This window comes from Phyllostomus hastatus, unplaced genomic scaffold, assembly GCF_019186645.2.
Source record: "Phyllostomus hastatus isolate PE091 unplaced genomic scaffold, TTU_PhHast_1.1 phas_contig_64, whole genome shotgun sequence".
Taxonomy (NCBI): domain Eukaryota; kingdom Metazoa; phylum Chordata; class Mammalia; order Chiroptera; family Phyllostomidae; genus Phyllostomus; species Phyllostomus hastatus.
The window spans coordinates 10,368,453-10,386,163 of record NW_025333928.1 but is presented as its reverse complement, the minus strand read 5'-3'; the positions used below and the strand labels follow the sequence as shown (position 1 = coordinate 10,386,163).

Here is a 17,711-nt window from a genome sequence, read left to right as displayed (position 1 = left end):
AGCTGGGATTTGATTCCAAACTCCACACTTCTCCCATATGGCAACTTGCAAACCCGAAAGCTTGAGCACCAACAACCCACTGGTGTCTAGCCCTTGTGTGTCCCTCTGGTCCCTCTGCAATGCACTGTGTGTTTGATGGGCATTTACTGAGGGCCAGCCTTTGCCGGGCCTGGGGTACAGCAGTGAAGAAGAAAGAGCAGGTCCTGGTTCTCATAGAGCCGACCGTCTAGGGCAGCGGTTCTCAGTCAGGTGTGATTCTGCTTCCCAAGAGGCATGTGGCAATGTCTGGAGACATTGTTGGTGTCAGGACTTGAGATAGGGGTGCTGGTGGCACTGGTGGGTGGAGGCCAGGAGGCAGCTGAACACCCCACAGTGCCCAGCATGCGGCAGACAGCTGAACAAATTAGAATGTAAGTTCTTTTATCCACTTGGAAAATATATATTTATTGAGTGCCCACCATACTTTAAGCACTATTCAGAAAGCAGTAAGTGCCATTAGGAAAACAAAGCAGGAGGGAAAGGTGAAAAGGGAAGCCCTCTAAGGAGATGACAATTGAGTAGAGACCTGAATGAGGAGGGATTGAGCAGGAGGGTGTGGGGAAGGCAGAGGCTGGAGCCCAGGGTGTGGGCAGGCACATGGGCGAGGGAGGCGGGGCTGAGTTGCAGGAGTTAAAGAGCAAGGTGAAGGTCACATTCTGTGGTCATGGGAATGAGTTGGACTTTATTCTACAGATGTAACATTTGATAAACACCAACCAAAAACAGGCCATTAAAAATCCATAAAATGGTCAAATTAGGCTAAGTGAGAAAAGACTTATAAGTATTTTTAAGTGTCAAAAGGGGCTGAAACTTTATTACACACAGAGCTGAAAGCTCGATGAATTTGGACTTTGAGTGGGAACAGAGATGGCACCCCAAAATATGATTTTTTAAATATATTGATTACTTTAATTGGTCATTTTTAAGAAATAAAAGACTCAGAAAGAACCGTTGACCTCCCTGCTCACTGCTGAAGAGAATTTAGATGGAGGACCTGCCCCAGGAAGGGAGCCATCCCCCTAGACAACTGTAGTGGAATAGGAACTAGGGTGACAGATGAAGGAACCTCGGACCTTGAACCTCAAAAGGCCCCTTGATCAAAGTGCTCACTGAGACCTGTTGTTAAAGAGGGCCCAGCAAACACTTACTCACCGCATACTTGCCTTCCATCTCCATGTGGGTTGCCTTTCTGCCCCTTGAAGTCCCAAACCACCTCCCCCGCCCCACTCCCCGCCTGCTTCTCCTTAGCTCAAGATGCCATAGCAGCCTCAACTGCCGATTGGTCCCAGGGTCTTACAGAACCCTTGGGGGGGGGTACGTGCATAATTAATGTGGTCATTCTCTCCCTTTAATCTGCCTCGTGTTCATTTGATTCTTAGTTCAGCCAAAAGAACTTAGAAGGGTAGAAGGAAAATTATTTTTTTCTTCCCCTACAAGGCCAGTTGTGAGTATGCAGATTGATCAATAGGCAAATAGTGTGGCTGAATAATATTTTATGATGTTAATTCACATTTTTCTCCCCGTACTCCCCCCCTTTCCTTACCCCTTAACTCAGTGGGTAAGAGGCTCTGGATGTCTTTGTCCCAGATATTTTGCAGGAAAGGGCAAGCAAAACCCTCTGCAAAACCCTTCCCTTCTGGTTTTCATCTTCAGAAGCCTCATGAGGCTATTAGGTCAGAGGCCTCTGGGAGTGGGCACAGAGAAGGTGAGCTGTTTCTAGCCCTCGGGACAAAAAAAGAGTTGTTTTTTTTTTTGTTTGCTGTTTTTTTTGGCTGGGGCAGAAAGGAAGCCCAGGGTCTGCAGTGATGTTTTGTCAGCTGGTACAATGCTTTAAAACGTTTTGAATAAAAAATTAAACGTCGGACTTCCACGTGACCCAACAATTCTTTGCCTAGGATAACACATGTCCACACAAATTCTGGTACGCGAATGCCAGGATGTCCACAGCAGCACTGTTCACACCAGCCAAAAAGTTGAAACAACCCGCACGTCCAGCAGCTGAAAAATGGAGAAACGAAATACAGTCTCTCCGCGCCACAGAACGGCCATCTGCGTAACAGGGAATGGAGTCCCGACGCACGCCCAGTGTGAACGAGCCTCGGAGACAGCACGGTGAGTGAGAGAGGCAAGTCATGAGAGACTGCACACTGCGGGGCTCCATGTATGCAGAAGGTCAGAACGCGGAGATCTACGGAGATGGACAGTGGATGAGTGGCTGCCTAGGACTGGGGGTGTCGATGAGAAAGAGAGAATGACTGCTAGTAGGTACAGTATTTCTTTGAAGGGTGATAAAAATGTTTTAAAATTACATTATTGTGATGGATAAAAACTGTAGACTATGCACTTGAAATGGGCAACTTTATTTATTTAATTTATATTTTATTGATTATGCTATTACAGTTGTCCTGATTTTTCTCCCGTTACCTGCCTCCATGCAGCATCTCTAACTCCCTCAGGCAATGACCCCCCCATCCCCCACCCTCATTGTTCACGTCCATGGGTCAGGCATGTAAGTCCTTTGGCTACTCCATTTCCTATACTCTACTTTACATCCCCATGGCTGTTCTGTAACTACCTATTTGTACTTCTTAATCCCTCACCTCTTCACCCATTCCTCCACACCCCTCCCATCTGGCAACCATTAAAACACTCTCTGTATCCATGATTCTTTCTGTCTCTGTTCTTCTTGTTTGCTTAGTTTGTTTTTTTAGAATCACTTGTCGATAGGTATGTATTTATTGCCATTTTATTATTCATAGTTTTGATCTTTTTCTTAAATAAGTCCTTTTAACATTTCATATAATAATAACTTGGTGATGATGAACTCCTTTAGTTTTTTCTTGTCTGGGAGGCTCTTTATCTGCCTTTCAATCTAAATGATAGCTTTGCTGGGTAGAATAATCTTGGCTGTAGGTTCCTGCCTTTCATGACTTTGAATATTTCTTGTTAAACCCGTTTAGCCTGCAAAGTTTCCTTTGAGAAATCAGCTGACAGTCTCATGAGAACTCCCCTGGAGGTAACTAACTGCTTTTCTCTTGCTGATTCTCTCTTTATCTTTAACCTTTGGCATTTTAATTATAATGTGTCTTGGAGTGGGCCTCTTTGCATCCATCTTGTCTGGGACTCTCTGTGCTTCCTGGACTTGCATGTCTGTTTCCTTCACCAAATTAGGAAAATTTTCTTTCATTAATTTTTCAAATAGATTTCCCACTTCTTGCTTTCTCTTCTCCTTTGGCACCCCATGATCCAAATGGAATGCTTGAAGTTGTCCCGGAGGCTGCTTAAATATCTTCATTTTTTAGATTCTTTTTTCTTCTTACTGTTCTGATTTTTTTCCTTTCTTCCTTATTTCCAAATCATTGATTTGATTTCTGGCTCCATCTTCATTCACTCTACTGTTGTTACCCTGTATATTGTTCTTTATTTCAGTTAGTAGATCCTTCGTTTCTGACTGGGTCCTTTTTATGCTGTTGAGGTCCTCACTAAGTTCCTTGAGCATCCTTATAACCAGCATTTTGAATTCTGCATCTGATAGATTACTTATATCTATTTCATTTAGCTCTTTTTCTGGAGTTTTGATCTGTTCTTTAATTTGGGCCATGTTTCTTTGTCTCCTCATTTTGGCAGCCTCCCTGTGTTTGTTTCTACATATTAGGTGGAGCTGCTTTGACTCCCTGTCTTGGTAGTGTGGCCTAATGTAGTTGGTGTCCTGTGGGGTCGAGTGGCACAGCCTCCCCTATCACCCAAGCTGGGTACTGGAGTTGTACCCTTTGCGTGGGCTGAGTACACTCTCCTCTTGTAGCTGAGGCTTGGCTGCTGTGGGAACACCCATGGGAGGGATTTACCCAGGCCAGTCAGCTTCAAGGACTGGCTGTGACCACAGACCACCAACCTCCAGCCTCCGTGGAGGATCGGCTGTGCAGGGGCAGGGTGATGGTGCTCCAATGTGGTCTGTAGCTGTCCACTGGGTGCACTGGTCCTGGGGTTTCCTGGGAGGTGCAGACCATGGTCAGCTCCCCACCAGTGTCTTCCCTGCTTGAGCTGTAAAGCAATCTGAGATGGCTGCTACTTGTGCTGGGCTTGGAGATTCTCATGTGAAGTCAAGCTGTGAATCTAGGCTGGCTGCTGCTAGAGCTGGGCCTGGAGCTCCCTGAGGCCAGCTATTACTTATTTGAGAGGATTTAGGAAGTCATGAAGCATGAGTGAAGACCAGCCACTCATACAGAAAAGCAGCTTTAGTGGGCCTGTAAGTTGGGTGGGACAGAGCCTCTGAGGATCTCCATGGTGGGCCAAACATTGTTAGCCGGGTTGATGGAGTCTCAGGTATGCCACCAGCCTACCCGCTCTGTACGGGGGCGGGGGGGGGCGGTTTAGAAAAGGGATAATGGCTTCTGCTCACCCTGATGCCAGACACTTCAGTTTCTCCATGTATGTCACTGCTGCCTTTCAAACTGCTACCCTAGTACTGAAGCCCAGAGGGAGTGAATCCAAGTAGGTGAGTCTATGTGTGGGTTCTTTAAGAGGAACTGCTTGGGGCTCCAGCAGTTTCTTCTACCTCCTCAATCCCCACTGGTTTTTGTAGCCAGAAGTGGGGGCTTATCTTTCTGGCACTGGAATCCTGGAGTATAGGGCTGGGTGTGGGGCTGGGCCTGCTCGCTCCTAAGATATCTTTCCCGAATTTCTACCCACCACACACGGGTGAGAGGCCAGCCCGTTCTGCATCTGCGCCCCTCCTACCAGTCTGGATGGATGCAGCTTCTTTAATTCTGTAGTTGTCAGACTTCCATTTAATTCAACTTCCGATGGTTCTGAGTGATGGCTGTTTCATACTTTAGCTGTAGTTTTGATGTGGTTGTGTGAAGAGGCAAGCCATGTCTGCTGACACTGCCATCTTTCATGAACTTTGTAATATGTAAATTATATCTCAATAAAACTGTTTTAAAACCATTTTTAATTAAAAATCAGGAATTTTTCCTACAAACCCAGACTTTGGTTTTATTTGAATGCCATGTACATTTCTCCATGGCAACAATGCATCCCCAAGTTTGCCACTGTCTTCACACTCACTGTTGTGTGACGTCTGGCTGGCTTCACTCTTTCATGTCACCCACACGGTCCCCATGGACATTGGACTGGAGACCTCTGATCTGAAGTGACAGGACCACAAGTACTGAAGTGACCAGCTTTATTTTGCCACCTGGCCCTAGCTGCAAAGAGTCCTGGGGACCAGGAGGGACCCTGAGGACAGGGCTCAGCAGTGGCACACATGGCCCCGTGTCATAGTAAAGCACACGGGGTTTGCAGCCAGGATGGCCACTCACCAGCCCTGTGCCTCCATTTTCTCAACTCTAAGATGGGGTACCAAAGCGCCTGCCATCACAGAGGCTGTGAGCGGTGCTGTGTTCAGAGTGGTGCCTAGTATGCAGTAGGTGCTCCATAAATGGGAACTACTGAGCCCAGACTTTCTAGTCTGTAATTTCAAAATCTGAAATCTGAAAGCTTCTTCATAACTCATTTTGGCCACAAAACCTGACTTGGTCTGAACTCATTTAGCAACCAAGCCTGCCCTGAACAGGTGTGAGGCTCCTGTCTGCTTTATTTATCCCCCTCGAATGAATACTCGTGGTTTTACTGCAGAAATATGGACGTGTTCGCTTGCAGGGTGCCACTGCAGCACCTGTCGGGTGGGATGTAATGGATGGTCTAGGTGTTATGTCACCTCCTGAAATCTGAGAAGTTCAGAATTCTGGAGCACTTCCAGCCCCAAAGGTTTCAGATCAGGACTATGATCTGTAAGATAAAGATGGTAACAAGACTAACACCCACCTCCTTTTTCTCTGACATTGCATAAGATAATTGTTGCACAGCCCCTCAAAATTCTGAAGGTGAGTCTGCTACTGGGCCAGGAGGATGAAAGCGTAAAGTGAAAATTAAGTTCCTCCCACACCCGGACTCAGGGGATGAGCACCGCCCCAGCCAGGTTAGCCTCAGAGGACAGGAGGGGCTGGAACGGGGAGCTGGAGGGGCCCACCTGGTGCGGCCGTGGCTACCAGGACTCCCACCCGGGGCCAAGCAGGCCCAGCCCTCGTGCAGTGCTTAAGGCATTTGTCCCAAATCAGAGAAGACTGCCTAGGCTCCTTTCTCCCTCGAGTGTGGCGCTCCTATCTGCCCACGCAGACCCCTAGTTGTACAATAGAGCATTTCACTGACGTTTTCCCCAGTTCCTGGGAGGAAGACTCAAAATCCTTGGAATTTCCTGAGTAATAGGAGTGGCTTCGTTGTTTGTGAGCTCCGCAGGTGACACCTGAGTTTCTGCTAAGGAGTGAGATGATGCAGGATGGGGGCTGGGCACTGGAAAGATCTGCCATGTAGTTAGAGTCCAGGCCTTCGAGTCAGCCTGGCCTCCAGGACTGGGCGGGGGTGTTTGGGGGGCCCTAGAGATTGAGTTCAAATGTGGTCAGTGCTTCAATCAGTCAGGCCTACATAACGAACCCCCCGTAAAACTCTGGACACCAGGCTCCGATGAGCCACCCAGTTAATGAGCACGCTGATACGCCGGGAGGGTGATGGGTGCCAATTCCACAGGACGGGTGGGATGGGCACGGAAGCTCTGCACCTGAGACCCTTCCAGACCTAGGGGTCTCCTCCTTTGTTTGGCCTGATTCATATCCTTTATAACAATACTATAACCCTAAGTACAACACTTTCCTGAGACCTGTGAATGGTTGTAGTGATTTGTCAAAACTTAGGGGGTTGTGCAAACCCTGACTTTGTAGCCAACTGCTCAGAAGCGAGGATGGACCCCCACGCTGACAGCTGGCATCTGCCGTGGGGCTCTTGCTGGGCACAGGGACGTCCCACGCCAGCTCTGAGTGGGTAGCGTCGGCGCTGCGTTTCAGTGCACGGTGGGTGTCAGAACACCCCCGCCCCGCCTTGACTTGGCCTCTCTGTGGCAGACGCTGTCAATCCCACCTGTACCCCTTGGCCAGTGCCAGAGGCCACCTGCAGCTTCGGTCAGGCAGTTACCGTGTGTGTGGTGACTTCCTTTCTCAAACACTTGCTTTCTTGGGTGGAGAAGGCTCAACATTCAGCAGGGTCACTGTCTCAAGAGTGAGACCCTAAACTGGTGACAGACAGAAGCAGGTGGATGAATATCCCTTGGGTGGACAGTCCTGAGGGTGCTCAACACACTCTCTCAGAGGCTCCCAGGCAGGACAGAATCCCAGTTGCCATTAGCGGTCACCTGCTTGTCAGCACTCCCCTTGCTGGCCCTCCCCGCTCCTGCCTTACCTCCCCACTCTGCCTCCATATTTCCTGGGATCACTTCCCCAATGAACTAACTGCACCCACATATTCATCTTAGGCTCTGCTTTGGAGGAACCCAAATAAAGACTTCTGCCACTCCTGGGGCTGACCTCCTGAAAATCTCCCAAGGTGACAAGCCATCAGGACTCACAGTCAGCCAGTTCCTTTGGGCAACCACTTACCACCATTGCATAATAATTCTGCTTGGTCCAGGGCTAAGCCCATAGTATGGGTGTGCCTAGAGACCCAAGCTTGGCTAATCAGAGTATTTTGTCCTCTGCCAAAGTGATTGGTTCAGAAACGAGCCTATGAACCTAGCTTGTCCAATCACAGTCCTCCTTAGACTTTGGCAGGAGTTTTTCAAGAGCTCTTTCTACTTTTGGAATCTTATGTAAGCCTGGAGCTCCTTGTGACTATCCTCTCTCCACATGGATGGACCTGACTGAGAAGGATGTTACTACAGAAGAACACAGAGTTTGGAGATACAGATTCCTGATGATGTGACCACCTGGATGCAGCCATGCCTGAAGCCTATCCCTGTACTTTTCAATTACACAAACCAGTAGTTGCTACCACCTTCACCCCTTTTTCTTCCAGCTGATTTGATTGGGTTCTTGTCACTTGCAATCAAAAGAATCTTAAATAATATGGAAATACTCATTCCTCTGACGTAGACCCTCTGCACTTTTAGATACAAAAGTACTTGCTCTCTAAGATATGGGCAAGAGAACCAGACTGGCAGGGCAAGAGAACTGAACAGTGGGGCCCTGGGCAGGGGTTCTTTCAGCACGGGCCCCAGGTGGTATGGTAGCTAGTAGAATTAGGGTCTCAGGAAACTTATCCTATAATGTTGAATGTTACGTGACATTTTACAGTAAGAAGGCACAAATCACCACACCAAGAGTAAGAGCCAAGAAAAAGCCAAGGAGTTAAGTGAAGGGGAGGAATTTAAGACCACAGGAAACTGACAGGGGAGCTGCTATGAACACAAAACTTACACCCAAGCCTCCTGGCAGCCAGTGAGAAGGTGGGCCCGATGGGTTCCCACAGCGACAGTGGGAGGCAAATGGCTCTGCAAATGGGCCTTCTTGAAACTCACACGCCCCAAGGCTCCCGGGGCTGGGAGCGGCCCAGCACTTCGCCTCGCCCCTTCGCCTCGCCCCGGCTGCACAGCCAGGCTTCCGAGGAAGTCCGGCCCCGCCCACGAGTGCAGGGCAGACCCCAGACACACGGGGGGCCACCTCACAGGCTCGCTCTTCTACTCACACCTCGCTCTGCAAGTGACCCCCACAATTTTTAAAGTGTTTTTAATGGTTAGGACCCTGATGCTTCTCAATCAAAATTCTATGAAGTCATTCTAAAATCGTAAGGTCAGCTCCTTCAGAGAAAGACATACACGAATCTGACTTTAATTCCTGTTTGAACTGCCCACCAGCCCCGTATTCTGGATCATGAAAGCCGCCGTTCACATTCATCACCCTACATTCAAGTACCTTTCAAGTTTAGAACATTCTGCTTTTTTAAAAGGGAAATTACAACAAAAATGTTCAAATCACACATGACATATGTAACAGAATAATGTTGAATTATTTTGGTTGAGGATTAAGAGATTAATTTGAAGATTAATAATGATGTGCTGTGCAGTTAAATATGTTTTAATATGAAACATATGCCAAATATGCCAAAATTACATAAAAGATGAAGTTTTAGTTTCCTGGATTCCAAAAAGCCACCTTATCCTGGTCATTTTTCGTCTTATCACAAAATTTTCTGTTCTTGCTACTTAACAAAATAGGCTCTTGCTACTTCTCCATGAGGCCCAATTATTTCCTGGAAATGCGCATGGAATTCTCCAAATGACTTTCTTTTTTCCTAAGCAGATCAGCCTCTTTTTTTTTTTTTTTTGGATCTAAAAAGAGCAGACACCTTCCAGCCTGCCCTCACAATCCTGGGAGACAAGACCCTGGTGTCCAGGGGAGGGGTCGGTGCCTCTCAGAAGTCACAGGAGCGGACAGGGCTGGGATTGGCCCGCTCAGTGCGGAGAGAAAAGCTGTGACTACCACTGCCCTGGGCACTTTGCCTCCATGGACCCGCTCCTCCATGGAGGAAATATTAACCATTGCATTGTATGACTGCATGCTGTAGAGACAAATATAATCCAGTCTACATTCATTCTTGTGTCTTCATTATCGTAACATTGATTTTTTTCTTCTGGTTTGAAAAGCAGTCGAAGTGTAAGTATTTCTGGGTCCCTAGAAGTACCGTGAGCTCTGGGCTGTGGACCAGGGGCCAGCCTGCCCTGTACAGCCACCCTTCTGCCGGAACATGGGTGGGGAAGACAGCCCTGCTGGCCTGGCCCTGCCACCCCTACTTGTGGCGGATGAGTCTGAACCCCTGGGTCCCAGGCTATTGGGACGGACTGGGGCCAGGACCTGCCCGCAGGTTACTCAAGGAAAGCTAGGAAGAATAATGACGCTGACGGTAGCCTGAAGTCCCGTGCCAGCCCTGTTAAATAAAGCCCTCTCTGTGGCAGGTGCTGGGGGCCAACAAGTCACTCGCTGCGTGACTACAGGAGCTGGTTTTCCCAGCTGCAGGCCAGACGCGCAAGGCCTCCCTCACAAGGACACTACCACACGTGGCAGGCTCAGCCCCGTGCCCATGCACAGTGGCTCCTCCGTCCTGTTGGCCATTACGATTCATGATCATCAACAGGCTCATTTTAACAATTCATTGTAACAATTGGTTTAAGTAGGGGCTGCCCCCGCTCTGCTTTCTCCTCTACCCTAAAAGACACTGACCTTGGGCTGAGGGCCCCTAATGTGTGCTGGTCCACCCAGACTCCATCGAAGGGCTCCCCCAACCCTGCTTGCCCACTCCTTCCCTTCCCATGGCAGCAAACCAGAAGCCCACCCACCTCCCCCCAGACCCTCACCCCCCTTGCCCTGTTCTTAAGGGGCTCCCCAAAGGCCAGCTGCCCAGTTCTTCCGTGGCAGGCAGGTCAGAGGCCTGGCTCTCTACCGGTGTCACGTTTCTCCCTCGTTTATTTTCTCCCGGGCATGAATACAAATTTCTTCTCTCCACGTCCTGCTCCTTCAGTCTTATTACATCACCTGGCTGCTACACACTGCTCAGTTACTGTTTTCTGAGGACTTGAAAGTCTGCTCCCTCCCGCTCGGTCACTCTGATCCTGTGAGAAGCGCACAGGGCTCTGAAGCCAGCGGGAGTCGGGTTTAATCCCAGCTCCACCACTGACCCGCTGCGTGACCTTGGGCAAGTCAATTAACCTCCCCGAGCCCTGCATTTTACATCTGCCTGAAATTATAGAGACAATCTTATTTTCTTTAGCAGTAGGACTTCCTGCTGGAAGGAAACCGAGTACTTTTTGAGGGGTGAAAACTATTTCTTTTCTTTGCTTAATCCCTTCACCTTTTCACCCAGTCCCTCCACCCCCTCCCCTCTGATGGCTGCCAGTCTGTACTCTGTGTCTATGAGTCTGTGTCTATTTTGTTCGTTAGTTTATTTTGTTCTAGATTCCACAAGTGAGTGGAATCATATGGTACTTGTCTTTCTCTGGCTGGCTTATTTCATTTAGCGTAATGCTCTCCATGGTCCATCTATGCTGTTGAAAAAGGTAAGATTTCCTTCTTTTATTATAGCCGAGCAGTATTCCATTGTGTAAATGTCCTGTAGTTGTTTTGTCCACTCATCTACTGATGGACACTTGGGCTGCTTCCATAGCTTCACCATTGTAAATAACACTGCAGTGAACATGGGGGTATGTATATTCTTTCCAATTAGTGTTTCAGGTTTCTTTGGATATATTCTCAGAAGTGAAATCACTGAGTTATAAGGCAGGTCCATTTTTAATTTCTTGAGGAATCTCCATCCTGTTTCCCACAGTAGCTGCACCAGTCTGCATTCCCACCAACAGTGCACTAGGGTTCCCTTTCCTCTACATCCTTGCCAGTGCTTACTGTTTGCTGGTTTATTAATGATGGCCATTCCGACAGGTGTGAGGTGATATCTCATTGTGGTTTTAATTTGCATTTCTCTGATGGCTAGTGATGCTGAACATCTTTTCACATGTCTATTGGCCATATGTATATCGTCTTTGGAGAAGTGTCTATTCAGATACTTTGCCCATTTTTTAATTGGATTTTTTTTGTTTTTGTTTTGTTTTGTTTGGTGTTGAGTTGTGTAAGTGCCTTATAAATTTTGGATATTAACCCCTTACAGATATGTCATTGACAAATACGTCCTCCCACTCAGTGGGTTGTCTCTCCATTTTGTTCCTGGTTCCCTTTGTTGTGCAAAATCTTTTCAGTCTGATGTAGGTCCATTTGCGTATTTTGTCTTTTGTTTCCCTTGCCTGGGGAGGTATATCAGATAAGATATTGCTATGAACAATGCCCAAGATTTTACTGCCTATGTTTTCTTCTAGGATGTTTATGGTATTGAGTCTAACGTTTAAGTTTTCAATCCATTTTGAGTTTATTCTTGTGTGTGGTGTAAGAAGGTGGTCTAGTTTCATTTTTTTGCCTGCATCTGTCCAATTTTCCCAACACCATTTATTGAATAGACTATTCTTGCCTCCTGTTTCAAATATTAATTGACCATAAAGGTGTGGGTTTATTTCTGGGCTCTTTATTTTCTCCCATTGATCTACATGTCTGATTCTACTCCACTACCATGCTGTTTTGATTATTGTGCCCTTGTAGAATAGTTTGATATCAGGCAATGTGATTCCTTCAACTTTGTTTTTCTTTCTCAAGATTGCTGTGGCTATTTGGGGCTTTTGTGGTTCCACAGATACTTTTGGGATATTTGTTCCAGTTTTGTGAAATACATCATTGATATCTTGATAGCAATTGTGTGGAATCTATAAATTGTTTTGGGTAGTATGGACATTTTAATGATGTTAATTCTTCTTATCCATAAACATGGTGTATGCTTCCACTTGTAGCTTCTTCAATTTCTTTTTTCACTGTCTTATAATTTTCCAAGTACAAGTCTTTTACATTCTTGTTTAAATTTACTCCTAGGTGTTTTATTTATTTTTGATGCAATTGTAAATGGGATTGTTTTCTTAGTTTCCTTTTCTGTAGTTCATTATTGGTGTATAAAAATGCAGTTGATTTCTGGATATTTATTTTGTATCCAGCTACTTTACTGAAATCATTTATCAGCTCTAGTAGGGTTTGTTTTTTTTTGGTGGAATCTTTAGGGTTTTCTATATACAGTACCATGTTATCTGCAAAACAATAACAGTTTTACTTCTTTCTCTCCAATTTGGATGCCTTTTGTTTCTTCTTCCTGTCTGATTGCAGTGGCTAGGAGTTCCAGTACTGTGTTGAATAGGAGTGGTGAAAGAAGACACCCTTGTCTTGTTTCTGATCTTAAGGGAAATGCTTTTAGTTTCTGCCCATTGAGTATGATGCTGGCAGTGGGTTTGTCATATATAGCCTTATTATGTTGAGGTGTATTTCCTGTATTCCCACTTTGCTGAGAGTTTTTATCACAGATGGGTGCTGGATTTTATCAAATGCTTTTTCTGCATCTACTGATATGATCATGTGGTTTATATCCTTCATTGTGTTCATGTGGTGAATCACATTTATTGATTTGCAAATATTGTACCATCCTTGCATTCTCAGAATAAATCCCACTTGGTCATGGTATATGATTTTTTTAATATATTGCTGGATCTGGTTTGCTAATATTTCACTGAGGATTTTAGCATCTGTGTTCATCAGAGATATTGGCTTATAGTTTTCTTTCTTTGTATTGTCTTTATCTGGTTTTGGAATTAGGATAAAGCTGGCCTTGTAAAATAAGCTTGAGAGTCTTCCCTCCTCTTGAATTTTTTGGAATAGTTTGAGGAGAGGTGTTAGTTATTCTTTGAATGTTTGGTAAAATTCACCTGTGAAGAAATCTGGTTCAGGGCTTTTGTTTGTTGGGAGTTATTTGATTACTGCTTCAATTGCATTTGTTGTAATCAGGTGAAAATTTGATAAGCCCTATGAGGTGGGTGGAAGAGGCCCCTCCCCCCACAAGAGGCCTGCTTGAGGAACTGGAGGTGGCTGCCTTGGACCACCCACCAGCTTTTATTCTGTGACTAGACTAAGCTGGTTGGGGGGTTGGGATAATGCAGGAGGTTCTTGGATGTTTAATGAAGGGAAAGAAAAGGAGGGAAGAAGCCACTGGCAAGACCACTTCGAAGCATCAGGACCCTCACCCAGCTCTCTAGTGTCACCTCCCCCCCGTCTGTCCCTTGGCCATTCTGCTCTGCTGGAAGTTGCCAGGACATGCCACCTCACTAGGCCTTTGTCTGTGCTGTTCCCTCCGCCTGGAACACCCTCCCCAAGTTGTCCAGCAAGCAAACACGGTTTTTCCAGTTTCAGCTCAAATAGTGCCTTTCCCCTGCCCCACCTACCCATTCCCACTCCTGGGGCAAATGTGGGTGCTGCCCCTGCAGGACCCACCACACTGGGCACATAGAGGCCAGCTCTTTGTGCTGTGGTTGTTCGGTGAGTCTACCCCTTTACCAGACTGCAAAGGTCAGGAGGGCAAGCACCGAGGTTCTGTTTTCCTTTGACTCCCCAACCAAGTACAATGCCTGGTGATATCTCAGCAAACGAATGAAAGACGAAAAAAGAATAAGCAGGTTAACTGTCTTGAATAGCTGGGAGTGAGGTAACTGGGAGCCAAGATCCACACTGTGCTATGAGGGTCACTGTAGTTTTCTTTTCTTTTCTCTCTTCTTTTCTTTTCTCCCCCTTTACTATTATGGTCAGATTTCTCACACCCTGGGAATGACAGGTACACATTTTGATCTATGGAACATGCCATGATTTCTTGAAATCAGGGCTACCTCTTTCATATATACACTTCAATTAGGGGGTCGTTATTTCCCTTACCAAAGACTCAGCACTTCTGTTTCATTAAACAGAGAATCCTTCCAGTGCGTGAAGAGCAGGATTGGATTTATAGAAATCCCATTTACACGGGGCTTGTCAGGAATAGCTGTCTCACAGAGTCAGGCACTAGTCCACTGTCGGGGATCTCCTTTATTCCCTCGGACTCACTCCCGCTCACCCCATAGGACCCGGATCTGTGGACACCACTCTGGGCACCTGACCGCCTGCTCCAGTGGTTTTCCCTCAGAGTCTTCCATCTCCTCCTCCCTGAGTTATATGATGTCACTGACCATCCCATTCTTCCTAAAACCCTCAGAATCCTTGGCTCGGTGGCATTTGCCCACAATGTGTGCCTACCTCATGATCGCCCCTGAGCTTCTGGATGAGTTTGTTGATCTGGCTTCCTGCTGGGCACCTCCAATGGCTGTCCCACTGGCAGAAACCCTGGAGCAGAGGAGTGCCCTCTGCCCCAAACAGGCTCCCCTTTTACATTCCTGTGAGGGGCACCACCGCTCGCCCACTCTCACGGCCACCTCCCTCTCCCTCGTGCCACACGTGCCCTCCACCACCAAGCCGGAAGACGTTCACCTCCTGAATGCATCTCAAGCTAACTCCTCCCTCCGACCCACACGTTAAGCTCCATGGGCACCGGAACTGTCTGTTTCCGTTTGTTACTATAACCCAGGAGTCATCAGCACAGTGCCTGGCACATGATAGACACGTGATGAGCACATGCCAAATGAGCGAATAAGTGAGCAAACAGTCCCATTTTACAAGTTGTAACACTGAGGCTCAGAGAAGAGGAGTGGTTGGCCCAAGGTCATCCAGAGGGAACAACCGGGACTCAGCCCAAGGGTGGCTCCGGGGCCCACTTTGTCACTGCTCTAAGCACAGGGTTGTTTATGTTGTGTCCCTGCTCCTGCCGGGGGCCTCTGCCTTACCTGAGAGCACCGTGAAGACGGCTGCGAAGGCATTGAGCTTGAGCCCGTCAATGACGTTGCTGGAGTGGAAGAGCTCTAGACACATGAGGCTGAAGCCGACCACCAGCAGGAGGATGTAGAGCACCTCGGAGACCACCGACAGCCACAGGACCCCTGCGCGACAGAGGAGAGGCCGTCAGATGAGGGCACACAGGGCGGACACTCCCATGCACATCACGCCCTACACGCTGTGGTCGGGGGATCGAGTCGCTTAGAAGAGACCTCCGCTGCAGGGCAGGCCCTGAGAGGGGGAAGGCCGTGGTGGCCACGCATCCTCCTCACAGGGCTGGCTAAGGAATCCAACCTAAGTCTGGGGCGCTCTGGGGTAGCGGTTGCTTGTCCAGGGTGGCATGTGACCAGTAAGCAGGTCCATTCAGTTGGGAGGGAAGAACTTCTATTTTGTGGCTGTGCAAAAGCCCCTCCTTCTCTTCTTATCTGTTAGGTGACTGCCACTGGGAGTCACCTACGGTCAGGAGGGCACCTGCCTTAGGATGAGGCTGACACTGTAGTTACCAAGCAGAGCAAGAGAAAGGTGACCTCCCTGCACCAGCAATCACCAGCCTTGTGGGCTTCCCTATGGTGAAGCCAGGCAATGCGATGTTCAGTTACCAATGTTACAGCTATAAACGTGGTACACACATCACGCTCGCCCTGGAGGAACACCTGTATGTTTATCTGACTCACACTCTACTCCACTTTTTTCCTATAAACCACCACTGCTACTTCCACAGCTTCAATCTCCTCTTTCTTGTAGGAGCTGTCCTGTTCCACTGTGGTCCCACCTTTCCGGACACAGTTGATTGGTCCAATATGATTATGTGACCTAGAATTGACCAATCAAAGCCCTTCTCTAGGGATCTAAGCCTGGAAACACTGAAATAGACTGGAGGAAAGTCCCCCGTGAGAGTCCAAGCACTCTGACAGTGTAAGCACCCCCTCCCAGTGGATCCTGAAGGCCAGACACATTCCTGTTCTTGCACAGATTCGGCCATTCAAATTTACTTTGTAGTCCCTGAGATAGCACAGCCCTCTTTTCCCCTGAGGGGTCCAAATGGAATTACCATCATTTGTTATTTGTTTAGGAGGCATCTTCCGGTTCTCCCAATCCACATTATTCACCCCTTCTTCCCACACACTTTTTATTTGGAGGGTCCCTTCCCCCTCTCAGGCTACGCAGCTCAGCTCCATGTGCCCCTGACTCTAATCCTTGGTTCAGGAATGAACCTCTCTCTGCCTCAGTTTCTTCACCTATAAAATGAGGGTAATAACATCAGCTGTTCACAGTATTGCTGTGCTGTGAGGATTCAGTTCGTGTGTGCTATTACAGTCGCACAGGAGGAACATGGAGGAGGCTGGAAATAGAGCCCAGGGGCTCCTGAATGTGGTCAAAGCTACAGACAGAGTCCGGATGGAGAAATCGGACTGTGGCAACAGATAAGATGTGTGAAGAAAAGGGTGGAAAGTAGAAGATGGAACACAGTCACGTGACTTATATTCCAAGCCACACCAACCATATGGTTTGAGCAAGGCCCATACTTTAGAGAAAGAACTATGGACCAGGCTTGTCCAGCCAGAGGTGGACACATGACCCCTGTCAGCTCAACTAAAGTCAGCCACAGGACTTCTGCTGGAACTATTGAGAAAGAAAATTCCTTTCTTTCCACTGGTTTTGAGGCTGGGAAGAAGTAAGGATAGAATTGATTGGGTCAGCAGGTGGCAGATGTCAAGGAAGGCAGAGCCAAGAGATGCAGGAAGACTGCATCCTCTAACACTGTTTGAGCTCCTAGATCCTGAAGCTGCACATCTTTTGTTCTTTCAATCACATGAACCAATTAATATCTTGTCTTTGTCTAAGCCAGTTTGAAGTAGAATTTCTAACAATTACAACTGAGAGTCCTTATCTTCAGCTTTGGGGTTCTCTGAAACTGTCAAATGTGTTCTTACCTACCCCTCTGCCTTTGCATAAGTTGTTCCTTCCACCTGGAATGTCCTGGGGACATCCAACTTAAACTATTTAATGAGTGAAGCAAACAAACAGCAATTTCAGGGTCCCTATCTGCTCTCTGAGGAAGAATGCAGGTCCTTAAATACCAACTATCATTCCTGGCACAATGGGGCTTTTAGAGCTTTGAAGAACTTTTTCTTTTTATTCTTTTTTTTTTAACTACAAAAATATCATGTCTCCTGGGCAATCCATTGGATTTCTGTAAGAGAATAATGTGCACTTGGCAGCCTGGACACTGTTAAAACATCCCCTGGCCTGGCACACTTGCAGCCTCCCAGGCGCTTCACTGGCCCAAGGCCCACCGGGCAGCAGGAAGGGAGGCAGAAGATGGAGGGCAAGCTGGGCCTCGTCTCCCCCCCAGCAGCCTTCCCCTCCAGCTGCTATAGCCCCGTGGGTGGGTGGAGGCTGCCCCTCACCACAGCAGCTCCCTGACTCAGCTGCTTCCCCCGCACCACCCCCACATCC

General features: G+C 47.5%; 1 protein-coding gene across 1 annotated transcript in view; it reads right to left on the bottom strand.

Annotated features, from left to right (window-relative positions):
* GSG1L (GSG1 like) overlaps positions 1–17,711 on the bottom strand; it is a 204,015-nt gene that overhangs the window by 67,745 nt on the left and 118,559 nt on the right. The window contains exon 3 of the mRNA XM_045849131.1: positions 15,203–15,355. Coding sequence (XP_045705087.1) covers positions 15,203–15,355 — 153 coding nt within the window. The remainder of the gene's footprint in view (positions 1–15,202; positions 15,356–17,711) is intronic.